Source organism: Lynx canadensis, chromosome B3 (genome assembly GCF_007474595.2).
Source record: "Lynx canadensis isolate LIC74 chromosome B3, mLynCan4.pri.v2, whole genome shotgun sequence".
NCBI lineage: Eukaryota > Metazoa > Chordata > Mammalia > Carnivora > Felidae > Lynx > Lynx canadensis.
This window is the reverse complement of record NC_044308.2, coordinates 37,461,202-37,489,185: the sequence shown is the minus strand read 5'-3', so window position 1 is coordinate 37,489,185 and position 27,984 is coordinate 37,461,202. Positions and strand designations below refer to the sequence as shown.

Here is a 27,984-nt window from a genome sequence, read left to right as displayed (position 1 = left end):
AAAAAGTACAGGATTATATAGTCTAAAGCTGACGAGGTAAAGTTCTCTGTTTTTGTTAATAAATATACCATAACTCTGTCATCTTAACTTAAAATTTTAGGTTTATTTTGCTCATTCCCACATTTTATAAATACTCTCTGACCGAAGTCTTTTGTATCTTTTTTCTCCCTTTCCACATCCACTATTACTACCCGAGTTCATGCCACCACTACTTGCATAGACTACTGTAGCAGCTTTCTAAATGCTCCTTGCCCTTTCTGGTTTCTCCTCCTTTTTAACAGTATTGTGGTAATCTGCAGCCACAGTAAAGTTTAAAAAATTTTTTTAAGTTTATTTATTTATTTTTGAGAATGACAGAGACAGTGTTAGTGGAGGAGAAGCAGATAGAGAGGGAGAGAGAGAATTCCGAGCAGGCTCCGCATCAGCCTGACATGGGGCTCAAACCCATGAAACCATGAGGTGACTTGAGCCAAAACCAAGAGTCGGGCACTTAACCAGCTGAGCCACCCACGCGCCCCCCTAGAGTAAGGATTTTATGGGGCTCCTGGGTGGTTCGGTCAGTTAAGCGTCCAGTTTCAGCTCAGGTCATGATCTCGCCATTTGTGGGTTCGAGCCCTGCATCAGGCTCTGTGCTGACAGCTCAGAGCCTGGAGCCTGCTTAGGATTCTGTGTCTCCCCCTCTCTCTGCCCCTCCCCTGCTCATGCTCTGTCTCTCTCTGTCTCTCAATAATAAATAAACATTAAAAAATTTTTTTTTAAGTTAAGGTCTGATCATATCACTCATCTATCCAAAAACCTTCAGTGGCTTTGTATTGGTCAGCAAATTGGGTACAGCAAAAGTTAAACAACAGTACCAAAAGCTGAAAGACAATGGTATCCTTAAAAGACTATGAGAAAATACTTGTCTCAGTTAAAGTGTCATTTAAGAGTGAGGGTAAAATAAATACACCTTCAGAAATTAATAAAAAGAATGTGTGTGTGTGCGCGCGCACACCTGTGTAGGCAGAGAGAGAAAGATAAATAGGGGGAGGAAGACGTGTTAGTTTATTACTGGGAAGTACTTTAGCTAGAACGAAACTGAATCCAAAAAGGAGTAAAATGAAAGAAGGAATGGTGACTATTTAGATAAACCTAACTATATAAATTTTTTTTCAATGTTTATTTTTCAGAGAGAGAGAGAGAGAGACAGAGCACAAGCAGAGGAGGGGCAGAGAGAGAGAGAGAGGGAAACACAGAATCCGAAGCAGGCTCCAGGCTCTGAGCTGTCAGCACGGAGCCCGACACCGGGTTCGAACCCATGAACAGCGAGATCATGACCTGAGCCAAACTTGGATGCTTAACCAACTGAGCCACTCAGGCACCCCAGATAAACCTGACTATACAAAACAACAATAGTAGTGATTAGTTCAGGGACATCAAAATGAAGTCAAACAAAAAGAATGGACAAAATAATATAAAGTGAGAAGGGCTAATTGGAATTAAAATATTCTAAGATTTTTATATTGTTTGAGAGAAGGATAAAGATAGCAATTAACTTAATATTTTGTTAAATCAGGGGTGATTATTAAAAATTGTATAAGTAATAACTAAAAGGCAAAGAATGGATGTAGAATTCCAAAACAAATAGAAGGAAGAAAAGGGTAATAATCCAGTAAAGTAGAGAGAGAAGTGTAAAGTAAATGAATTGGTGGTAGGAATAGATCCAAATGTATTAGTAATTACAGCAAATATAAACAGACAATGAATATCAGCAATTACAATAAATATATTGCCAATTAATAGATTGGTTAGATTGAACTTTTAGAAATAAAGCCATGTGCTATTTTAGACTATTTTAGGATACATTCCTAAAACAAAGACAGAGAAAGGTTGAGGGGCTCCTGGGTGGCTTAGTCAGTTGAGCATCCGACTCTTGATTTTGGCTGAGGTCATGATCCCAGAGTCATGGGATTGAGCTCCACGTCAGGCTCCACACTGAGCATGGAACCTCCTTAAGATTCTATCTCAGCCCCTCTTCCATTCTCATCTGGGTTCTCTCTCTAAAAACAAACAAACGGATAAATAAATTTAAAAGCAGAGAAAGGTTGAAAGGGAAAGATAGGGGAGAAGGTACCAGGAAAAACTAATCAAAAGAAAGCTGTGGTTACATTAATATAATAGAAAAAAAGTCCTTAAGGTAAAAAGTATTATTAGAGATAGAAAAAACTACTATATAATGATAGAAGAAGAGGACTGTGATTACATAACAGCCCAGAACTTACATGTAACTAATAACAATCTTAAGATACGTAAAGCAGAAATATTCAGAAGTACAAGGAAAATTTGGTAAATTCAGTCATAGTGGGATAATGCCTCTCAGTATTCAGTAGATTAATCAGACCAAAATTAGTAAGGATATAAAAGATTTTAACATCACATTTAACAGGTTAGTTACATAGTCATATATAGAACTCTTCATCATTTGGGGTGCCTGGGTGGCTCAGTTGGTTAAACGTCTGACTCTTGATTCAGCTCAGGTCATGATCTCGCAGTTTGTGACTTTGAGCCCCACGTTGAGCTCTGCACTGGCAGCGTGGACCCTACTTATTTCTCTCTCTCCTTCTCTCGCTACCCCTCCCCTGCTCTTGCATGCATGCCTTCTCTCAACATAAATAAATAAACATTAAAAAAAAAAAAACCTTCATCAATCAAATGAGAATATAAATTATTTTCAGGTACAGAAAATTTAATTTTTAAAAACCATACTAGGGCACGAGGCAAGTCTCACTGAACTTTGTAACATATAGATCACTTTTTCTGACGATGGTAGTTAATTTAGAAATCATTAATAAGGGGTGCCTGGCTGGCTTAGTAGAACACGTGACTCTTGATCTTGGGGTCGTGAGTTCAAGCCCCACGTTGGGTGTACAGCTCACTTTAAATTTTAAAAAGTTGAAAAAAAAAGAAATTATTAATAAGTTAACCTTCTCCTACATTCGGAAATTAAAATGCACACATCTGAATAACTTATAAGTCATATAATGGAATAAGAACACAACTGATCAAAACCATATATGAATGCTCATGTGATACAGTCATACCTAAAGGGTAGTTTTTTGTATAAACATTAGAGAAGAATAACTGGATATTAATAGGCTTAACATCTAACTCAAGAAAAAAATTAAAAAAAAATTTTTTTTTAACATTTATTCATTTTTGAGACAGAGAGAGACAGAGCATGAATGGGGGAAGGTCAGAGAGAGAGGGAGACACAGAATCTGAAACAGGTTCCAGGCTCTGAGCTGTTAGCACAGAGCCTGATGCGGGGCTCGAACTCACGGACCGCGAGATCATGACCTGAGCTGAAGTCGGACGCCCAGCCGACAAAGCCACCCAGGCGCCCCCTCAAGAAAAAAATTTTTGATGGCAGGGGTTAATTCCAAAGAAAGTGGAAGGAAAGAAACTTAGAAAAAAAAATCAGAATTTAAGAAACAACTCAAAACCAACAGCTGGTTCCTTGGAAAGATTGAGCACGTGTTACAGAAAGAAGGCACAAATAACAAAATTTGGGTGAAAAAAGGAGACATAATTCTAGACAGAGCAGAGATTTTTAAGAGGATACAATGAAAATTTTATGATAAAATTAAAAACAGAAATTGAACAGTTTCCTAGAAAAACTTTAAACTGCCTTAAGAAAAATAAAAAACAAAAATAGATCTGTAGCAATTAAGGAAATGTATTCATTTATTCATTCAAGAAATATTCATAAAATGCGCCCAGCACAGTTTTAGGCACTGGAGATACAGCAGGGAACAAAAACACAGAAGTACCTGTTTTCATGGAGCTTGCTTTCTAGCGGTGGCAGACAGATAATAAATTAATAAACGATGCTAGGTGTTGATAAATTTCCATGAAGAATAAAGAAGGAGAATGAGCTTTTTAATCTCAGATAGTCAAAAAAGTAACTTTGGACCTGAAGTAAGTGATGGAGCAAGCCAAGTGGAAATTGGAGGAAGAGTGTCCCAGGCCTGAGGAGTAGGTACGAATGGCCTGAAGCAGGAGGATGTTTGGAGGAGCAGAGTGAGTAGTGTAGATAAGGGAGATTGGCAGCAGCAGAGCTCAATGAGTAACCAAGGAGTCCTTCTAAGACTTTTGATTCAACAGTTGGAAATCTACCCTTAAAGTGGGGATGATGATAATAACTTCTCCTCCTGTTATATGTCGAACTATATCTCAGTATACTAAGCTGGGGAAAAATAATTCCTACTCCTAAGACTATGGAATCAATTAATTAAATGCATGTAGAATTCTATCCAAGTGACAGATTTTCTTTTCACCCATAGGTAGTATCCATTTTTTCAAACATTTATTAGGTACGGAGCACCTCCCATGGGCCAGGACTCATGCAAAGTATAAAGAATGCAAAGATGATTAGGACATGGTAGTGTTCCCTGCCCAGTATGGGAGATAGATAGAAACAATTTTCTGCAGTGTACTAGGTGTTATAACAGATACTAAAGACTGAAGACTAGGAGAGGCCTCAAATTTTTATTTTATCTTCTATGAGGGTGTATATTAAAAGAAGGTATGTGAATTTTTAAAGTAGCTTATATTAACAGTAATTAACAAAAGCTTTCCTGTTAACAGAAGAATGAAAATTAGGCTTCTCATTTAGCAACAATGATTGTCAGGTGGTGTTTCTGCTGAGATGAACACCGAATGTGGTGCTATCTGTAGTGAAAATAGGCTTTGGTAACAGGCAAGAGATAAACATGGTAAGAAATCTAGACCTTGAATCATGGTATAGTCCTAGCATTTTAGATGACTGATTCTTTGTCTTCAGCAAGTTGGTTCAACGTGAAATAATACAACTTGCTTTTCTTTTCTTTTTTTTTTTTTTAATTTTTTAAATTTTTTTTTTCCAACGTTTATTTATTTTTGGGACAGAGAGAGACAGAGCATGAACGGGGGAGGGGCAGAGAGAGAAGGAGACACAGAATCGGAAACAGGCTCCAGGCTCTGAGCCATCAGCCCAGAGCCCGACGCGGGGCTCGAACTCACGGACCGCGAGATCGTGACCTGGCTGAAGTCGGACGCTTAACCGACTGCGCCACCCAGGCGCCCCAACAACTTGCTTTTCTTAACTAAAAATGATACACTGCAGCCTTTTTCCAGTCTTCTTTCCTAAAGCTTTATTAGCCTTCTTTTATAGAGCACACAGCCTGACTCTTAAAGCACAGAGAGAACTCTTACTCTTTCGGTTTTAGCAGGTTTTATTCTTAAAACACCTAGCTGCTCTGAAAACTTCCCAGGATCCTGACATTTAATGCATGCTTACTATGTGCCAGGCCTTGTCCTCAGTGCTTTACCTGCATTTATCTTCTTGAATCCTCACAGCCCTGTAGGTAGGGACCGATTTCCGCTTTCCAGACTTGAGACACAGTGAGGTTTTCTAACAATTTAAGTTTACATTAAGAAGTGGCCGAGCTGGAACATGCAAAAGAATGAAACTAGACCCTACTCTTTCACCATATACAAAAAACCCCGCAAAATGGATTAAAAACGTAAAATCCTTGAAGAGCACAGGCAGTAATTTCTCTGATATCAGCCATAGCAACATGTTTCTAGATATGTCTCCTGAAGCAAGGGAAACAAAAGCAAAAATAAACTATTGGGACTACATCAAAATAAGTTTCTGCACAGCAAAGGAAACAATCAACAAAACTAAAAAGCAACCTACAGAATGAGAGAAGATATTTGTAAATGACATCTGACAAAGGGTTAGTATCCAAAATATATAAAGAACTTATACAAATCAACACCCCCCAAAACAAATAATCCAATTTAAAGATGGGCAGAAGACATGAACAGACATTTCTCCAAAGAAGACATCCAGATAGCCAGCAGACACATGAAAAGATGCTCAACAAAACAAAACAAAACTCAACATCACTCTCCATCAGGGATATGCAAATCAGACTCACAATGAGCTATCACTTCATGCCTGTCACAATGGCCAAAATTAACAACACCAGAAACAACACATTTTGGCAAGAATTTGGAGCGAAAGAAACCCTCTTATACTGTCAGTAGGAACACAAACTGGTGCAGCCACAGTGGGTGACAGTACAGAGGTTCCTTGAAAAATTAAAAATAGAACTACCCTACAGTCCAGCAGTTGCACTGTTAGGTATCTACCCAAAGAATGCAAAAATACTAATCCAAAGGGATACATACACCCTGGTGTTTATAGCAGTCTTATTTACAGTAGCCAAATTATGGAAACAGACCAAGTGTCATCGACTACTGAATGCATAAAGAAGATATAGTATGTCTCTGTATATATACACACACACAGACACACACACACTGTAGAATATTATTCAGCCATAAAGAATGAAATCTTGCCATTTGCAACAACATGGATGGAGCTAGAGAGTATAATGCTAAGTGAAATAAGTCAGAGAAAGATAAATACCTTATGATTTCACTCATATGCAGGATTTAAAACAAAGAAGCAAAGGGAAGAAAGATAGAGGCAAACAAAGAAACAGACTCTTAACTATAGAGAACAAACTGAAGGTTACCAGAGGGGAAGTGGGTACGGGGATTAAGGAGTGCACCCGTGACGAGCACCAGGCGTTGTATGGAAGTGTGGAATCACTATATTGTACACCTGAAACTAATATTACACTGTATCTTAACTAACTAGAATTTAAATAAAAACTAAAACAAAAACAAAAACAAAAGAAGTGGCAGAGCTGGGATCAAAACCTGGACAGTGACTAAGAGCCTACACCCTTCGCTCTTCTCCCTCTCATGGTAGGTTGACAGTGCTTGCAGAATGCTTCTTTGTCTGGAGACATTCAGATGTGGTGGTCCTCAGCCTGACTGAAATAGGTCGCACCTTTTAAGTTTTGAATTATGAGCTTCCCTGCCCTAGAATGCCGTTAAGAAAACTTAAACATCACCACATACTTCTTTTAGGTCCTAAAATGTGTGTATTCTGCCACAGTTCCAATCTTGGCCTTGCCGTTGATTGTTAAGTTGGGACAAGTTTTTTCACCCTGGCTTTTGGGTGTAGCCAATGTAAAAGGAAAGGATTAGATTAGACAATTCTTTATATTACCTACTGTCTCAATAAATTATCTGATTCTGTACCAAAATTAAAAGTTTATGCCAACTTTTTGTCTAGTCATCTAAAACCTATTGTTCCAAATGAAAAAAGAAAGTAAGAAAATACAGATAGTAAGTGTTGCCCTCTGTTACCCATCTCCTTGTTGTTTTAAATACTCAAAGGGGCGCCTGGGTGGCGCAGTCGGTTAAGCGTCTGACGTCAGCCAGGTCACGATCTCGCGGTCCGTGAGTTCGAGCCCCACGTCAGGCTCTGGGCTGATGGCTCGGAGCCTGGAGCCTGTTTCCGATTCTGTGTCTCCCTCTCTCTCTGCCCCTCCCCTGTTCATGCTCTGTCTCTCTCTGTCCCAAAAATAAATAAACGTTGAAAAAAAAAATTAAAAAAAAATAAATAAATACTCAAAAAATTTATGCCAGGCTACTAGTTTGTGCCTTCCAAAAGTGTATATGTTGTTGTGTGCTCAATTTTAAGGGCTGGGAGTATTCCCAGAAGGTCTGTGCTGGTCACAAACAAACCGGAACACTCAAGGACTCAGCACTCAAAATATAACATAAAAATGCTTCCTTCATGCACTCATTGGAACAGGTAATTACTGTAGCAACAATAAACTAATTTGAAGTGTTAGCTGTTAATTAAAACAATGCAGAGGTGTATAGTTGTCTTTTGGTGTAACCAGAGCCTCCATTCAAACTTCATTAATCACTTTATAGTTAATGTGTTGGGGAAGGTCAAGACAATTGAGATGCAGTATCTGTTGAAAGTAAACAAATTCCTTTTCTCCAGGTAGAATGCCATTTGCAAAGTTAAGGGACACGTTCAACTCATGACTGGCCTTGCCTTTGTCATCCACTTCTCCCTGATGATTAAATGTTAAACTGGTACTGTCATTGCACTGTAAACCAAACCTCCCAGCATCTTTATTGCTCGAAACTGAACCCAAACTTCCACGGATGAATTAGCGTGCGTCATAATTAAATCATCAAGCCTCCCCCTTTTAATTCACTTGGAAATAGGAGACCTTTCTTTTGGAAAAGACATCGGCCTTCTTGACAAGCTAATTAAGTTGCCAAACTGTCCAGTACGGTGTATACATTAGACTATCTTCTAGTCATCTCCTTATCACTGCTGTTGGTCTCAAACGTCCCAAGTGTTGCTTGTTGTCCAAAGTAGCACCGCGGTTCTTTTTGCAACTTTTGAATCCTTGTGTATGCATTCAACTGTTCTATCTTCGTATTTTAGTCCTTCGTTAGGAATTCGAATATGCAGCATTTTTTTAAGTTTATTTTTTAACATGAAATTTTAATATGAAATTGTCAAATTGGTTTCCATACAACAGCCAGTGCTCATCCCAAAAGCTGCCCTCCTCAGTACCCATCACCCACCCTCCCCTCCCTCCCACCCCCCATCAACCCTCAGTTTGTTTTCAGTTTTTCAGAGTCTCTTATGCTTTGGCTCTCTCCTTCTCTAACCTCTTTTTTTTTTTTTCTTAAAGTGGAAATTGGAAGAATTTCTAGTATACAAGGGGAAAATAATATATTGTTATCTTACATATTATATTACCTACATTCGCACAGAATAAGGTTATTAATTTCCTTCAAATCACCTTTCAGATTAGCATAATCTAACAACTTCTCTGTCAGGCAGTGACAACACCACAATGTTAGTTTTTATATACCAGTCTATCGTATGAGTTCAGATCTATCATGAGTTGAATCATGACCTGAAATGTAGCTTCACATTCTAAAAGTCTTATGTTAACATAGATAATAAATTAAATGGTAATTTGTTCTAAAACCAGTATATTATAGGGGTTCCTCTTATAAAATGTATACCACTTGATGCAAAGTGTAAAATTTTTTTAAATTTCAGTTTTATAAATGCAAGAGTATTTATGTATACTAGAGAGGTTGATATTTAGAGAAAGTCTTTAGACACCTTACAGGTTAAAGAACTCTTAAGTAAGGTGAATAGTTGCCGCTTAATTTTTATAATCTTGCCTTTCTTTAAGTGAGATACACTTGGGTTTCTTTACAATTAATTGTTAAAGGCTAAGTTTACTTTCCGTAGTCCACTCAAATAGGAAAAGCAGAACAAATTTCTTGTAACACTAATATATATAGGTATATACATATGTAGATATGTGCATATCTATATGTATACATATATATGTATATAGATATGCACATATCTATATATGTATGTTTTTTCTAGTATTACCTGAATTTGTAACATTTTATGTGTGAAAATTTACAAACACTTGATGGTTCTTAATAATGAAACCATTTTTATAAGTCAGTCACTTAAAAAACACTTGTCAGTGATTGCAAAAGGCCAGTAAATTTACTAAAATTCTAAAATTTGAATTACATACTTCAAATAAGTGAATTTTACATATATAATTGCACCTCAATAAATCTGTTAAAAAATTTGTCAGAGCAGCCACACAGATATTTCTGCTGAAACAACAGAAACTGATATTTTCATTTTGATAATAGTAGAATATAGGTTTTGTTTAAGAAATGAGCAATTTTTTCTACTGAGTCATTGCCAAGTAAACTATTGGGAGCCTGGTAAATATATTTTGCAACTTGGCAGGTAAAGTCAGGGAATTCCTAGGAAGCTAACTTCCACTGTCCCACATCTTCCCTGCCCAAACACCTTAACACAGCTGGGTGAGAAGAAGAACAATCTGATTTTGGCCAATTTGCAAAATCCTCTACAGTGCAAGATTTTAACTCTTGCAAACCGATTGTTTATTTATACTTTTATGGACTTGCAAGAACAGTGCTTGTTTATACTGTGTGGTTTGTTTAGACACTTTTATATAAGACAGATTGTCCCTGGATAATGGTCAGAATGTACCTTCCTTGCAGAACGTGTGTGAAAGGCCACATGTCACTTAAACACAAAAGGTCTTGATGAGAAGTAATGGGGTTTTGTTTCTGCAAACCCGATTCTTTTATTCCTTTTCATAAATGAGTGTGTTTCTTTTCCTTGATTTAAATTGTCATTTCACTGTATCTGATCATTGGAGCTTGTCTCTTTTCTAAAGCTTTTTTAATATTGAGAGGTGCTAAAATTAGGAAAAGATGAACCAATACTTGAGCCTGGTAAGTCTGTGATTTCTTATATGAATTTATATATTAAGCCGTAGCTAATCCCATGTGTTTTGAGATGATTTTGATGAAATGTAGGGATATAGTTTACCTGTATATATAGTTGAAGTACACAAAAGGAAAACCTCCCACTTTACAAATGGCTCCGCAGTGTTTAGCCGAAGACTTAGAAGATTCCCGTGCACACAGTGATGGTCAGTTGTGAGGATCTGGAGGCAGAAGCCTTGGGTTTGAGGTGTCGTTCTGCCACTTATCGACTCTGTGCCCTTGGGAAAACTGCTTAGCTTCTCTGTCCTTCGGAGATCTCAGTCTCTAAAAGGAAGATAATAATACCCACATTACCTCAGAGGGTTATTTTCAGGTAATGTATAGTGAATCGTTGTATAAACCATTAAGCTCGATAGAAACATCTATTGCTCATGTTATGAGTGTTCTTTGAAAGTATCACATATCCCATTGCTGGCAGATATGTTCTAATTTATATTTACGTCCTTAACCATTCTGTAGGTTGTTTAGAATCCCAAGTGATTTTGTCATGTTTTTTTCTTCCCATAGAGCATATCATGTCCCAAGTGGGAAAATATTAGCTGTAAAGGTAAGTGCTGGATGTGTTTTATGAAATTCATGAAGTTCTTAATGCTCACTACTTTGTCCTTCTCCGGTTAGCTTTGAGTCACAGTTATTGTGAAAGAGGAGATGAAATAATGTGTTAGCTTTGGGTCACAGTTATTGTGAAAGAGGAGATGAAAGATTTGGATGGTAGGTTATGGAAGCTTTGGTCCTGTTGTGATAATCAGCTCCTTCTCTCAGGATACCTTCACCAGCTCAAGCACTGTTTTCCTATCTGTTGAGTTATTTGTTCCTTTAGATGTCAGAAGCCTTAGATGGTTGTCAATAATATTGTCAATAATATATTTAAAGACAGTCAACTTTAGGTTATTCAGTCCAAGAGAAGGGAGCACCCCTATAAATCATCTAAAAAACTCAACTGTTTGGCCTTGCAAGGGCATTATAATTTCTCATAATTTCATACATTTTGAATTACACTTAACCTTGGCTAATATTAAAATTCTCATGCATGATTATTTAGTTAGGTATGGCAAGGGGCTAATAGCTATTTCTGAAAAGGATTAAGAGCAATTTTAAAGAAAGGACACATTTAAAACAGAGCTGTTAGAGACTTTGAATAAATGCAAACAGCAGGTGTTTACAAATAATGCTGTCTACCAGACCTGACCATAAAACTGAGCTTTAGAGCAAGGACTATATTGTTGTCACTGTATATTCCTAGATTCTATAAAATTTATAAAACATACTAGATGTTGAAGCTGAGTTGATTGAATGAATCATTTAAGAGTAGGTATGATTGAGGTTCCTGGGTGGCTCAGCTAGTTAAGCATTAGACTCTTGATCTCAGCTCAGGTCTTGATCTCAGGGTTGTGAGTTCAAGCCCCATGTTGGACTCCACACTGGGCGTGAAGCCTAGTAAAAAAAAAAAAAAAAGTAGACATTATTGCTGTGTTGAAACTTCGTCTGAGTTGAATGAATGAATGATTTAAGAGTAGATATAGTTATTCTATTTAAACTTTTAGTTTAGCCCTGAGCTTCTTGGCTGCCAATGCAAAATCCAAGTAACTTATTTAATAGTCATACTCTGAAAGAAAGAAATGTGCTATTTCTTCAAAACAGGCAGAGTTTCTTTTATTAAATCTTAGCAGTATGTTATTTAGTTTCTACATATTTAGAGATTTTTTTGATATCTTTCCATTATTGGTTTCTAATTTAAGTCTGTTGTGGTCAGAGAACATACTGTCTATAACTGGAATTATTTTAAGTTTACTGAGATTTGTATTATGGCCCAGGATATGAATTATCTTGGTTAAGTGTTTCCTGTGCACTTGAAAAAAATGTATAGTCTGTTTTATAGGGTGTTGTGTAAATGTCAATTAGATCAAATTGGCTGACAGTGTTCAAAATTTCTGTATGCTTTACTGCTTTTTATCTATTTGTTCTGTCAACTGTTGAAAGATGGGTGTGGAAATTCCCAGCAATAATTGTGGATTTGTCTGTTTTTTTCCTTGCAGTTCTTTCATCTTTTACTTCATGTTTTTTGCAAATCTGTTAGGCATATTTAGGAGTGTTATGTCTTGTTGATGAATTGGCCCCTTTATTATTTCATTACAAAGTGACCCTTCTTTGGCCATGATAATATTCTTTGCTCTGAAATCTACATTGTCTGATATTAACATAGATAGCTACTGCAGCTTTATTTTGACTAGTGTTAGCATGCTATAGCCTTTTATTTTTAACCTGTTATGTCATTTTATTTGAGATAAATTTCTTATAGCCAGCGTATAGTTGGGTCTTGTATTTGAGTCCATTCTCATAATTTCTGCTTTTTAATTGCACCTGCCAGACTGGCTTGTGAGGCTGGTCATCTTGATATACTTTGTTCTTTCCTACCCTAATATCATTTAAAACATTTTTTTGGAAACTTTTTTTAAAAATTACTTAAACTTACAGAAAAGTTATAAGATGCTTCCTCCAGATTCCTCAGGTGTCAACAGTTAACTACGTTTGGTTTAAAAAAAAAATATACACACACACACCTTGGTTTGAGAGCGTAATTCATTCTGGAAACATGCTCGTAATCCAAAGCACTTGTATATCAAAGTGAATTTCCCCATAAGAAATAATGTAAACTCAGATGATTTGTTCCACAACCCAAAAATATTCACATAAGAATGATTACAGGTGACACCTGGGTGCCTCACAGTTGAAGCACCCAACTTTGGCTCAGGTCGTGATCTCACAGTTTGTGAGTTCAAGCCCATGTCAGGTTCTGTGCTGACAGCTCAGAGCCTGGAGCCCACTTTGAATTCTGTGTCTCCCTCTCTCTCTGCCCCACCCCCACTCACACTCTGTCTCTCTCAAAACTAAAAAAAAGTAAAAAAAATTATATAAAAAAAGAATGATTATAATACTGTAATGTAATACAAAATAATAAAGAAAATATAAAATATAAAGAAAAATAAACAAATTAACCTGCACTTACCTTTGAAAACCTTTGTGGCTGGTATGAGGGAGACAAGAGAGAGGAGGATTATTGTGTAGGACGACTTTCACTATTACTAATGGAATCACTGCTATCTATTGGCTCAATGGAATCTTTTTCTGCACGGGAGCCATTGTATATATACACTCACACGGATGTTGACTATGGTACAGTGTTAATAAACTCTTGTCATATACTGTATTTAATGTAACTGGCAATAAGGCAGCAGAGGAAGGGGTCTATATCTGCAGTCAGCCTGACCTAGAATGAAGCAAAGCATTCCTGAGCTTACTCTTGTATGGAAAAGCAAAGGATTGTCTATAAGTGATCTGAAGTGACAAAAAAGTACACAAGTGCCAGTTGTGGGCACCTTCCAATGTTCTGAAAAATCACTGACTTCTGCCAAACTGTGTGGCCTGAAACCAACCATCCAAGCATGGGAGATGATCACCCGCAATCCTACAATGAGAGAGAGAGAGAGAGAGAGAGAGAGAGGGAGAGAAAACCTTTGGCTCAGTTGTGATCATGTGACATTCGGCATCACGTACTACTCGTATTGCAAGCCATCGCTCATTTATCAAGTTAAAATTTATTAGAAGTGTTTGCTCGTGTTGCAGAACATTCACAGAACAAGTTACTTACAAACCAAGGTTTTATTGTGTTTAGGATTTGTTGAGATTCTTGGCTCTGTGGATTTTTAGCCTTCATCAAATTTGGGAAATTTTTAGCCATTATACCTCCTCCCCCAACTTTGGGAACTTAAATTCCATCTGTGTTAGGTTACTTGATGTTGTCCCATACTAAAATGATCCTCTGTTATTTGTTTTAGTCTTTTTTTTCTCTCTAATGTTTCATTTTTGGATAGTTTCTGTTTCAGGTACTCGAGTTTTTATCTACACTGTCTAATCTACTATTACTCTTGTCCAGTGTATTGTTCATCTCAGGCATTGTACTTTTGATCCCTAGAAGTTTATGTGGGTCTTTTTTACATCTTCTGTGTCTTAACATGCTCAGTATTCCTTCTACCTTCTTGTATGTATGTAATGTAGTTATGGAATATGTGGAATATAATTTTATTAATGGTTTTGTCTATTAATTCCAGGGTATGTGTCATTTGGGGTCAGTTTTGACTGATTACTTTTTCTCCTCATTTTGGGCTGTATTTTCTTATTTTTAAAACCTCTTTTTTTTTTTTCTTTTTGAGAGAGAGAGAAGAGAATCCCACAAGTGACAGAGAAGTGGGGCTCATGCTCACCCGACCTGAGCTCTCCCGATGCGGGGCTCATGTTCACCCAAAGTGGGTCTCAGTCTCACTCGAAGTGGGACTCGTGCTCACCTGATGCAGGGCTTGTGCTCACCTGATATGGGGCTTGTGCTCACCCAAAGCAGGGCACAATCTCACAGGATGTGCAATTCGAACTCACCAACTGTGAGATCATCACCTGAGCCGAAGTCAGATGCTTAACAACTGAGCCACCCAGGCACCCTAAAACATCTTATCATTTTTGATTGGATGCCAGTTGTGTCTCATACTAGATACTAGATATTTTTGCATTGCTATAAATACTTTTCAGCTTATTCTGAGATGCTATTTAGTGACTGTGAAAGTTTGATCCTTTCAAGACTTACTCTTAAGCTTTATTAGATGGGACCAGCCCAGTGGTTAGTTGGGAACTTACTTAACCCCACACAATTAAGGTGACAGTCTTCTGAATACTCCACTAATGCCCTGACCATTACGGGATTTTCCACACTGCTTGGTGGGAGTGCAAACTCTTTCTGCCTAGTGTGAGGTCTGGGGATTGTTTCTCTGGTCTTTCTGGCAGTTCTCTCCCTGGCCTCAGTGTTAGTTCCCTGACTTTCAGATGCTGATTGATCATTAATCCACTGAAGACTCCAGGGGGTCCCTTAGCACATCCCTGGAGCCCTCTCCCTTTGGTGTTCTGTCAGGGAACTCTAGCTGCTGTGGCTTCCTCACACCCCAGTTCCATGTCCTCAACTTAGGGAGATGGCTGAGCTTTGCCTGGATTTCCCTCCCAGCACAGGGGCCTGGACACTCTCTAGTCAGTAAGCTGGACAATCATAGGGCTCCTCTCATTTTCTTTCTGTCTCTCAAAGATCACTGTCCTGTTGTAGCTGTTGTCAATGTTTGGAAGCCTGGTAATTGTTCTGGGTTTGGTTTTGTTTTGGATCTCTTCCTTCCTCGTCACTTCTCCAGTACAGATGCTTGTTTTGTCTCTTGTCAGACACTGACCAATGTTTAAACTGTTCTCACAGAAATAGAGGCTACCATTTATTGATCATTTATACTGTGCTGAGCACTCTACATGTTTTTCTCATGTAATAATTAATTAATTAATTAATAGCTTGTCCATGGGCACCGGGGTGGCTCAGTTGGTTGAGCGTCCAGCTCATGATCTCATGGTTCATGGGTTCAAGCCCCATGTCGGGATTCTCTCTCTGCCCCTCCCCCATTCATGAGCACATGTTCGTTCTCTCTCTCTCCCTCTGTCTGTCTCAAAATAATAAACTTTAAAAATAAGTAGCTTGCCTAAGGTCCCGTAACTAATAAGTAATAGAACCAGGATTTGAAGTCAGGCAAGTCTTCCCCAGGTTCATGCTTCCTTCCAACCTGTGTACTGTATTGCTGTTCGCTACCCTCAGATTTGGCTTCCTAAAGCATAGTTGTGGTCTCATGTCTTCCCTCTCAGAAGGCTTGAAAGGCTCTATATAACTCCCAAATAAACTAAGAACTCTATGGGGTGAAACTCAAGATCTTGCACAATATGTCATCAGCCTACTTTTATAGCATATCTTATGTGTCTGAATGCTGTGCTTCTTTTAAGTTGAACTCCTTGCTTTATCTGAACCCAGGTACTTTCACACTTCAGCACTTTGATTCACGTATTTTTCTCTAATTAGAATGCCTTCACCCATGTCTCTACCTATCAAAATTCTTAACACCCTTCAAGGGTCAGCTCCAAAGCCTGGTCCTCTATTGAACTTACTTAGATAAATCCTGTCACGTATGGTCTATCTCTCACTCACTCACTTTGTCCTTTGAAACTCTCTAGAATTCTCTGTATGTGTCTCTTGTGGATGTTATCACATACTGCCTTGTATTTGGCTGTTAATATACATGTGCCTTCCCTCTCTTACATTGAAAGAAATCTCTTTGTAAGTAAAGAAAAGACTTATTTATCTTCTTGTCTTACTCATTGAATCATGCTGAACTTTGCATTTGGGCCTAGATAGAGCACTCCATGTAATGATGAGGTATTCAACACATAATTTGTTAAATGACTGAATAGATAAATTTGGTTCTTTCATTCGTTCTTTAGTTCACTCATTCATCTTTTGAAGTAGCATCTTGAAAGCAGGTTCAGCTCACATACAAAATATCCCATAGGGTTCTTTGTATGGACCATTGCTCTCACCCAGAGTAGTTCTTAGCTTATTTTTTTTTATATATATATATTAAAGGGTGAAATGAAAGGTTAAGAGTTAGAAGTGCATTTGATCTTTTCCTGACCCTCTCCTGACTTTTGTGTGACTTCAAGCATGTCACTTAAACCTCTCTGTGACCTCAGCTGCAAGATGGGGCTGCCTTGTGTCACAGAGGGATTGCGAAGAGCAGCAAATCACAGTCCTTGTCTAAACAGAATCACCTGCAGGGTTCTGATGCCTGCATAGAATGATGTGGGAAATTTAATATCCCAAGCCAAGTGGTCAGTTGGACCAGCACTTTGAATGTCTGTGGGTACAGTCAGAGGAAAGTCCTTGAAAATCTGTTACTTTTCTCTTCCTACTCAAAATATTTGTATTTTTTATACTTTTAAATCTTCTTATGTTTTAGACCAACAAAAGAATATCATAGTGTTTCCCCTTTCAGACTTTAAAGGTGGGAAATCATTACTTCAGATATTTTATTTTATCTTATTATTATTATTTGTGTGTGTGTGTGTGTGTGTGTGTGTGTGTGGTGCAAAAAGGTGGTTTTATTGAAGCACGGGGACAAGTACCCGTGGGCAGGAACAGCTGCCATTAATTCAGATATTTTAAAAAGCAAGTTGAACTTTGGGAGGAATAGAAATACCTTGGATTTTTATTTTACACCACTGAATTCAGACAATTTCTACCTTAAAGAGACCATTTTGAAAAATGCTAATTGTATTTTAAAGATAACTCTTTGATAATGACTATAACTCATGGAATGTGTTTCTAACTAGCTTTATTTTAGGGGGAGGGGTGTAGATACGCAAGACAGTCGCAAACAAGTAGAGCAGAAAACAAATAAAAACACTGTTAGCCATCTTGCATACGGAACCTTTTTATATCATTAATGTTTCTGTACAATCCTTCAAAGAGTACAGCTTAATGTATTTCCTAATATTTTTTATATTCCGATTGGGAAAAAGTCATCTAACAGGAAATTTCTTAGCTTGTATATAGCATGTGCTGATTATCATTCTTTGACTGCTTTGGGTTTCTGCTGCTTTTAAACTAGCATTTAAATGGACCATTTGATTAATCATTTGTATACTGACTGTAATCCTCCCAAATTTCCTTTCTGAGTTGTACATACTGTAAAAGACAATTATGTCGCCACAGATTAAATAAGCGAATTAAAACAGAATAGAGGCTTAATTTGACCTGTGATTTTGCTCTCCTTCCCTTTAGTGGAGCGTGTGCCACTCCAGCAAATAAATGAAGTCATCCATGACAGCTTGTGATGAATTGCCGTATTTATACTGTATATTTTAATAGCCTCACACTAATTTAAATTGAGCACAGAGTAAATTATAATTCAGTCACTTGACTGCTTAGATTTAACTTGACAACTCATCCTTATTTGTCCTGGAGGTGTAGTGGAGAGCAGCGGAAATGTGCGCAGGTATTTCAGTCTCTCATTAACCCTTTCTCCATGAAGTGCTTCATGTGCACATCCTCCCCAGTTGGAGAAATTTAGCTCTTCCTAAGGAGAAAAAAATAAAAATAATGAAGACTCGGGGAGTCCACACTTCCCTTGCACTTCAAAAAGAAAATTAGTATTTGCCATGCTTTTTTCCATGGCTTTCAAGTAAGGAATTGGACTTATTTTTAGCAGTTTAAAAGCTCACTCACAGGAATGCCCAGGGGAAGGAGAATTAACCTTATACCTAGAGTGCCAAGTCTCCCAGAAAATAGAAGAGCATTGCAGTAGAGTTATTTTGAGGTGAATTTTGCTTTCCCTCTTAAGTTCCAGAAATTACTTTATTCACTTTTGCACCGTTACGGAATCGCCACTCTTCCAGACCATAACAAATACCGTGAATGATCAAGACCCATTAGAATGCAATGGATTGGCCCTACAAATACAGTGTTACTTGCTACATTTTAGGTCAGTGTGGCACTTTTATTTATTTTGCTGTTTGTGTCTTTGGTTTTAAATTCATTTGTAGAAACCAAGCAATCCACTTCTTTCCTGTCTAGAAACAGCTTCTTATTTAGAGGATTATGGTCATAAGGAGCACTTTAATTAAATCCCACATCACTTAATGGGCACTGCTGTGAGTAAGACCTGTGGTGGGTGCTGGGGGTGGGGAGTGGGGGCGGACCAGAGAAAGATGCCCATGATTCAGTCCTTGCCCTTGCAGGGCTTACAACCACTCTTCTCTCTAGGCTTATGGTTTTAGGGGGTGAGGCATGAGTGCCAAGGCAGAATGTGATAAGGAGAAACATCAAGGGCCAGAGCTAGAAATAAATTCTGATAGAGGGCTTTGGGGATGGCTTCATAGAGGTGGTGGCAGCATTCAGGCTCATCTAAAAGATAGAAAAGGTTTTACAATGGGGCGCCTGGGTGGCTCAGTTGGTTAAGCGTCCAACTCTCGAGTTTGGCTCAGATCATGATCTCATGGTTCATGTGATGGAGTCCCACATAGGGCTCTGCACTGATTGTAGAGCCTGCTTAAGATTCTCTCTCTCCTTCTCCCTCTGCCCATCTTTGCTCACGTGCATATGCACTCTCTCGAAAGAAAGAAAGAAAGAAAGAAAGAAAGAAAGAAAGAAAGAAAGACAGTTACTAACTGTGGAGTAGAGCGAGGAAGCACAACTCAAGTGGAGGCATCATTAAGACTGGAAGTGAGGAAGGCACAGGACATGTGTGTGGACCCCAGTACAAAGCACCTAGTTTCTACATTTGTGGTGTGGTGGTGGGCATAGCTGCCTTCCAAATCATCTGGTTTCACATGAGGATTGGGTTTGTGGTGGGGAGTAGTGGGAAGAGGAGTTAGAATCACCAGATTGTGGAAGAATTCTTTGAATGTCATGCTAGAGTTATGCTAACGTTATGCTAGGACAAGGGAACCTAATTAAGGTTCTTGATCAAGGGAATGATATGTTTATAGCCAGTAGTTTGGGGTTAACGGTAAGGTGTTGGCTGGTTGTGGTGAATCATTTCTGGGTTGGGGGCCTGGAGATGTGGTATATCTTAGTGGTCATACTGAATACTGAATAAATGGCATTTTTGAAACCTTAGATAAGTGGTTCTCAACCTTACTGTGGAGTAGAAATCGGCTGGAGAGTTTTTAAAAAATATTAAGATGTGGGCCCAACCCAAGATTGATTCCGTTATTCTAGGGTAAGTTCTGTGCATGAGGACTTGTTTAGAGTGCCGTCATGTATTTATATAAATACCTTTATATAAAAGTAATGATAACCTGAGGCCAGGGTTGAGAACCACTGCTCTAAGGTAAATAATACGTTCATTCCTTTTAGCAGTTTTTGAGGGTGAAAGATGCCCTGTACTTGACATGGTGGTGTGAAAAGTTTTGATATTTTATGGCATGGAATTGAAACAACACTCGATGAATTAATTTTGTCACTAAGTTTTATATAGGAACAAAAATGTAAGTGAATATTGTTGGCAAATGACTATTGATCGAGAGAAACGTTTAAATGTTTCTTGGCAGTTTTGTATTACACTTACAATCAGGTTTAGTGAGAGCTTTTATAAATAACCCTAAAGCAAACTCTTGATAGAAACTGGCCATGCCTTTTTTTCCTCTTCCCTTTCCCCTTCCTCAAATGGATGTCAGTACTATAAAATGTGTGTTTTAGAATTATCTTTTTCTTTCCCTGCTCTGTCAGCAGTTTGCAATTCATAATTTATGGTTTTTTTCCCCAGTATGAGTGTATATATTCTGCAGTTGTAACACAAAATGTAGTTCAGTATTGGATGGTATATAACTGCACTATCATGGTAATTGTGAATGTTAAGTTTTTGTCTAGAAATGTCTAGAGTCAGAAACTCTGCCACAAATCTTAAAAATTGCCTTTCACCTATTTGATTCTCAGCACTGTCTTTTTTAAGTAAAAACAATTTCCCTTGAATTGGCTTCACTGAACTGTTGAGTAAAATTTGAACAGTTGATGGTCTCCTTTCTTAAGAAATAAGTGTTTGAAATAAACTAGAATTTATTCTAGGTAAGTTTGTAAATTGTTTTTCATTCCTGTGTCATGAATCTGACTCAGTGGTTGATGTGTTAAGGAAAACCATAAACCACCACAGGACGTTCTAAAAAGTACACAGTCCTCAGAGTCGGGGAGGGACCTTGACATTGCCAGGCTTTGTGGCTTCTCAGAACCTTGGTTTCCTCCTTTAAAAGAAGAGAATTAGATGAAATCATTTCTGTGGTTCCTTCAAGCTCCAGCATTTTTTTTCAGTATTAGCAAAGAAACGTGACTGAAGAATATAAAAAGATGATGTATTTTAAAAACTCCTTATTTCTCTCTAAAAAGCCTACTTTAAATGTCATTTTTACTCATCATCCTCTCTGCTCATCGCCTTGTGTCTGAATTACAAGACAATTTTTTAAAATGGTTTCAGGGTCATTCCTTTCTTCCTCTTCTGGAAATAACCAATGTGGCCAAAATAGGGTGTATAAATTAAGGGTGTTATAACTTAACTGACTTTTAAAGCCATTAATACTGACCTTTGAGACCTGGCTTTCTCCTTGGTCCCATCAATCACTTCTATACCACCTCCCCCAATACAAAAGGTTAGGCAGATGTGGATACAGTTTATATTCCTGAGGGTTATAGTGGTGGAGAGGAGAAAGGGGCAATGAATAGGGGAAACACCATATTTTTTCTTTTTATATTTCATAGTGAGTATAGCTATATTTAATTTAAAGATGAATATATGTGTGAATGTTGATTCCTTTCTGTATTTAGGTCATACTGTTAGATATTACACTGGAACTTCAGAAGCAAATTATGTCTGAATTGGAAATTCTTTATAAGGTAATTTTTCCTTGGTCATTTTTTTCTTACAAAGCAGCTTATGGTATTGACTTGCAGGGTTTTGGTTGTTTTTTTTTTTTTAACTATTTTTGTCTTATTTTTATTACAGTGTGATTCATCATATATCATAGGGTTTTATGGTGCATTTTTCGTAGAAAACAGGATTTCAATATGTACAGAATTCATGGATGGTGAGTTTTCCCTATTATAATACTTTTAAAATGACTTGGGAGGCAGAGTGCTTTAAAACCTGGTTCTGATATAGATGTCAAGTAGAATTAAAAATAAGTACAATATACCAGTAATGACCTCCTTTATACTCTAAAACATCTAGTTTTAGAGGTTCCTGGTGTTAAATATTTACAGCTGAGCTATAGTTTCAAGAATGTAATTTCATTTACTTTTATTGAAAATTTAAATAGAACAGATTAAATGCTGGCCTAATCGGTGGTTTGATATTTGATTCTTCCATACAATCTGTCTTTACTTGCAAAACAGATGTTCTGTCTTTTAATGTTTCAATAGCCAAAACAGATTTTCTTTTAAAGAAATCTATTAACCCAATGTCCTGTGTCTTTTACAAAGAAATCGGTTCTTAATTGCAAGATAAGAAATTGTTTTTCAACACAGCTGTTTAGCCAAGATGTGTTTAGTTTTCTTTGGACTCTAGCCCTTTCCTTTCATCTGTATTTTTCATTCATTTCTATTTTGGTAACTCTTTCTTGGTCTGAATATTATGGCAAAATGTAGATTTCTTGGTACCCTGTTCCTGAAATAATGTCATCATTGTTATTTACCCATTTTAAATCAAAGCAGTCTTTAGATTTTATATATTCAGTTTTTCAGTTTCTAGCCCATTAAAACACAACATTTTTTTAAAGTTTATTTATTTATTTTGAGAGAGTGAGTGTGCGTGCACATGTGAACTGGGGAGGAGGAGAGAGAGAATCCCAGGCTGGCTCTGCACTGTCAGCATGGAGCCCACCGTGGGGCTCGAAGTCACAACTCTGAGATTGTGACCTAAGCCGAAATCAAGAGTCAGATACTTAACTGACTGAGCTACTAAGGTGTCCTTCAGCATTTTTTCTTATACTTACTTTATTTGGTGGATTCTTAGTGTGTAACTAAAGTAATTAGTTCGTGCCTTGCAAGACATTTTCAGAAGTTATCTTTGGTAGGTTGATACTATAATAAGGTAGATAATGTGTTCTAAATTCTGTTTCATATTAAAATATGCATTTATTGAGATAGCATATTTAATCACCATAAAGTTCACCATTTTGATGTATACAATTCATTGGTTTTGAGTATTTTCACAAGGTTGTGCAAGCTCATCATCACTAATTCCAAAACATTTTTATTACCCCAGAAACAAACTCCTTAGCCATTAGCAGCCACTCGCTATTCCTCTAGTCCGTGGCAACTGCTAATCTACTTTCTGTCTCCAGATTTTGTACTCTTCACGTATATGGAATCATGCAGGATGTGGCCTTTGTGTTTGGCTTTTTATTTTATGAAAAAAATTTTTAAAATTTTGTTTATTATTTTTATAATTTTTTTTTCAACGTTTATTTTTATTTTTGGGACAGAGAGAGACAGAGCATGAACGGGGGAGGGGCAGAGAGAGAGGGAGACACAGAATCGGAAACAGGCTCCAGGCTCTGAGCCATCAGCCCAGAGCCTGACGCGGGGCTCGAACTCACGGACCGCGAGATCGTGACCTGGCTGAAGTCGGAGGCTTAACCGACTGCGCCACCCAGGCGCCCCTTGTTTATTATTTTTGAGAGAGAGAGCATAAGCAGGGAATGGGCAGAGAGAGAGGGAGACAGAGAATCTGAAACAGGCTCTGCACTGTCAGCATAGAGCCTGACACGGGGCTCAAACCCATAAACTGTGAGATCATGACCTGAGCTGAAGTCGGACACTCAACCAACTGAGCCACCCAGGCAACCTGTGGCTTCTTCTACTTAGCGTAACGTTATCAAGGTTTCCATGTTGTAGCATGTATCGGTACTTTATTCCTTTTTATGGCTGAATAATAAACTACTCATTTAGCAGTTGGTGAGCATTTGGGATGTTTCCACTTTTGTGCTGTTATGAATAATGCTGCTCTGTATGTTTGTATGCAGGTTTTTTGTGTGGATAGAAGTTTTCAGTTCTCTTGAGTATATATCTAGGAGTTCAATTGCTCGGTTGTATGATAACTGTATTTGTAATTTTTTTGAGGAACTGTCAAACCATTCATTCTATTTCACACCCGTTTGCATTCACAGCTGCAATGGATGTGGGTTTCAATTTCTCCACATCTTTGCCAACACTTGTTACTGTGTGTCTTTTTTAGTATAGCCTGTGAGAAATGATATCTTTTTAGTTTTGATTTAGATTTCCTAATGACTAATGACATTGACAATACTTCCATGTACTTGTTGGCCATTTGTATATCTTCCTTTAGAAATGTGTATTCAAATCTTTTGTCTATTTTTACATGGGTTATTTGTGTTTTTATTGTTGAGTTGTAAGAATTTTGTATGTATTCTGGATAGTAGTATCTTACCAGATATATGATTTGCAAATATTTTCTTCCACTCTGAGTTGTCTTTTCATTTTCTTGATAGTGTCCTGTGAAGCATAAAAGTTTTAAAATTTTATGAAGTTCAGTTCATATTTTTTTTCTTTGGTGGCTTGTACTTTAGATGTCATATGTAAGAAAGTATTGTATAATCCAAAGTCATGAAAGTTTATACCTGTTTTCTTCTAAGAGTTCTATAATTTTCATTCTTAAAGTTTTTTTAATCTATTTTGAGTTAATTTTTGTATGTGGTATAGAGTCCAAATCCATTCTTTTTCATGTGAATATCCAGTTGTCCTAGCACCATTTGTTAAAAAGATTATTCTTTCCCATTGAATTTTCTTGGCACTTGTCAAAAATTTATTGACCATGAAATGTATTTCTAGACTCTCAGTTCTATTCCATTGATCTATTTGCCCATCCTTGTGGCAGTACTAGACTGTCCTTGCTTACTTTTTTTAAAAAAAATGTTTATTTATTTATTTTTGAGAGATAGAGAGCACAAGCAGAGGAGGAGCATAGAGAGAGAGAGGAGACACAGAATCCAAAGCAGGCTCTGGGCTCTGAGCTGTCAGCACAGGGCCTGATGTAGAGCAGAGCTCGAACTCAACGAACCATGAGATCATGACATGAGCTAAAGTTGGACACTTAACCGACTAAGCCACCCAGGCACCCTGTACTTTTACTTTATTATTCTGTGTTACTTTAGCTTTGTAGTAAGTTTTGAAATTAAGAAGTGTGAGTACTCCAACTTTATTCTTTTTCAAGATTGTTTTAGCCATTCTGGGTCCCTTGCATTTTCATATGAGTTTTACAGTCAGCCTCCCAAATTTGCACACACACAAGAAGTCCAACTAAGATATTGATACAGATTGCAGTGAATCTGTACATCAGTCTGGGGAGTACTGCCACTTTAACAATATGAAGTCTTATACTTCATGAACACAGAGTATCTTTCCATTTATTTAGATCCTCTTCAATTTTTTTCAGTGATACTTTGTAGTTTTTGGTATTCAAGTTTTGCAGTTCTTTTGTTAAATTTATTCATAAATATTTTTTGATGCTATTATAAATTGAACTTTTATTTCAATTGTGGATTATTCATTGCTAGTGTATATAAATATAAATGATTTTTGTATATTGATCTCTATCCTGCTACCTTGTAGGATAAATTTATTAAATTTGTTTCTCAATCCTAATAGGTTTTTGTAGCTTCCTTAAGATTGTCTGTATAAAACATGTCATCTGCAAATAGACGTAGTTTTACTTCTTTCTTACCAACCTGGGTGCTTTTAATTTCTTTTCCTTGCTTAATTACCCTGGCTAGAACCTGCAGTAGAATGTCAAATAGAAGTGGTGTGAACAGGCATCTTCTTTTTCTCCTGATCTTAGATGGAAAGCTTTTAGTCTTTCACTATTAAGTGTGATATTAGTTTTGGGTTTTAGTAGATGTCCTTTATCAGGTTGTCAAAGTCCCCTTGTCTTCCAAGTTTGTTGAGTATTTTTGGTTTTTCTGTGTTTGTTGAAATGATAATGATTTTTAAATCCATTTTTCTATAATTCCATAATTAAATCCATTATTCCATAATAGTATTATATTAATTGACTTTTGCATGTTGAACCAATTTTGTATTCCTGAGATAATTCCAATTGGTCATGATGTATAATGCTTTTTATAAATTGCTGGATTCAGTTTGCTAGTATGTCATTGAGGATTTTTGGATTTATATTCTTAAAGAATATTGGTCTATAGTTTTCTTTTCTTGTAATGTCATTGTCTGGTTGTGGTATCAGGATAATTCTGGCCTCAAAGAAGCTGGAAAGCATTTTTTCCTCCTCTAGTTTTTGGAATAGTTTATGATGGATTAATGTTAATTTTTCTTTAAACATTAGGTAGAATTCACCAGTGAAGCCATCTGGTCCTGGGGTTTTCTTTGTGAGTAGTTTTTTATGGTCAAGTGGCATCTGTTGCCTGTTATCAGGAGAAATCCAAGCACTTCTGCCCACTGCATCTTAGTATGGAGTTGCCAAGGAAAACACAGTGCAATGAAATGCTGAATTTAACAGTGCCTTACATAAAATTAAAAAGAGAGAGAAAGAGAGACAGACAGACAGCAAGATCAATTTGGGAGTATCAGTTCCCTGCGGCCAACAGTAAGTCCTTCCTGGCAGCCTATACAGGGCCCTTGGCCCACACACACCCCTCATGCTGCAGCAAAAGGATCCTCTACCCCACCCTACTCCTGTGGTGTCAGAAGTACCGAAGGCTGGGGACATGTCTGAAGGTCATTGACACACATGCTTAAGCAGGACAAAGGAGTACACACTGAATTTGAAACAGGGAAAAACAGTCTAAAACAAAGAGGTAAGCCCAGCACAGGGCACCTGGGCTCTTTATCTGCTGGTAAGCAAGTGTTCCAGACCCATGGCCCATTCTTATGTGGCCACATCGGGTCCAAAGAACAGTGCACATAAGACCGTCTTTCCCAACAGTGTTTTTTAATTGTAGTATATTACACAGATAACATATAATTTACTCTACTACCCATTTTTAAGTGTGTAGTTCATAACTGGTAAGTACATTCACATTGCTCTGCAACCAGTGCCACCATTAATCTCCAGAACTCTTTGCATCTTGCAAAACTGAGACTCTGTACCCATTAAACAGTAACCCATTGCCTCCTAACCCCAGCCCCTGACTACTAACATTCTGGGTTTTTGTCTGCATGAATTGGACTACTCTGGGTACCTCATTTCAGTGCAATCATACAGTATTTGTCTTTTTTTGGGACTGGCTTATTTTACTTTCCATAATGTCCTCAAGGTTCATCCATGCTGTGGTGTGTGTCAGAATTTTTTTCCTTTTTAAGACTGAATAATATTTGTGAGTTTTTTGATTACCAATCTCTTTAATAATTATATGTAGTTATAGGTTTATTCAGATACGTATTTCTTCTTCAATTTTGATAGTTTGTAGCTTTCTAGAAATTTATCCATTTCATTTAAATTACCTAATTTGTTGATACACAGTTGTTCCTAATATTCCTTTATAATCATTTTTATTTCTGTAAAATTGGTGTTAATTTTCCTTCTTTCATTGCAAATTTTAGTAATTTGAGTCTTTTTCTTTTTCTTCCTTCCTTCCTTCCTTCCTTCCTTCCTTCCTTCCTTCCTTCCTTCCTTTTTCTTTCTTTCTTTCTTTCTTTCTTTCTTTCTTTCTTTCTTTCTTTCTTTCTCTTTCTTTTTTTTTTTTATCAGTGTAGCTAAAAGTTGGTCAGTTTCTTTGCCTTTTCCAAAGACCCAACTTTGGTTTCTTTGATTTTCTCTGCTGTTTTTCTCTGCCTTAATATTTGTTTCTTCTACTAGCTTTGGGTTTAGTTTGCTCTTCTTTTTCTAGTGTTTTAAGGTGCGAAGTTAGGATACTAATTTGAGATATTTCCTACTTAATGTAGCCATTTGCAGCTATACATTTCCCTCTAAGTACTGCTTTAGCTGCATCCTAGAAGTTTTGGTATGTTGTGTTTTCATTTTCATTTAGTTTAAAGTATTTTCTAATTACCCCCAAAGGAGAAATCACTTGCGATTTCTTTTCTGACCCATTTTCCATTAGGAGTGTGTCATTTTCCACATTGAGTGTTCTTCTGTTGTTGATTTCTAATATTCTTTTGAGGTCAGAGAACATACTTTGTATGACTTCAGTTCTTTTAGATTTATTGAGGTTTGTTTTAATGCCTAACATTCTGTTCTGGAGAATGTTTCATGTATACATGAGAAGAATGTATTCTGCTCTTGATGGGTTAGATTTTCCTTAGATGTCTGTTAGGTCTAGTTGATTTACAGTGTTGTT

At 37.2% G+C, this 27,984-nt stretch overlaps 1 protein-coding gene across 6 annotated transcripts in view; it reads left to right on the top strand.

The window, feature by feature from the left end:
* MAP2K5 (mitogen-activated protein kinase kinase 5) overlaps window positions 1–27,984 on the top strand; it is a 273,345-nt gene that overhangs the window by 80,877 nt on the left and 164,484 nt on the right. For all 6 annotated transcript variants that reach the window (XM_030317858.1, XM_030317856.1, XM_030317857.1 and 3 more), the window contains 3 exons: window positions 10,786–10,825; window positions 21,500–21,568; window positions 21,678–21,759. In XM_030317858.1, coding sequence (XP_030173718.1) covers window positions 10,786–10,825; window positions 21,500–21,568; window positions 21,678–21,759 — 191 coding nt within the window. The remainder of the gene's footprint in view (window positions 1–10,785; window positions 10,826–21,499; window positions 21,569–21,677; window positions 21,760–27,984) is intronic.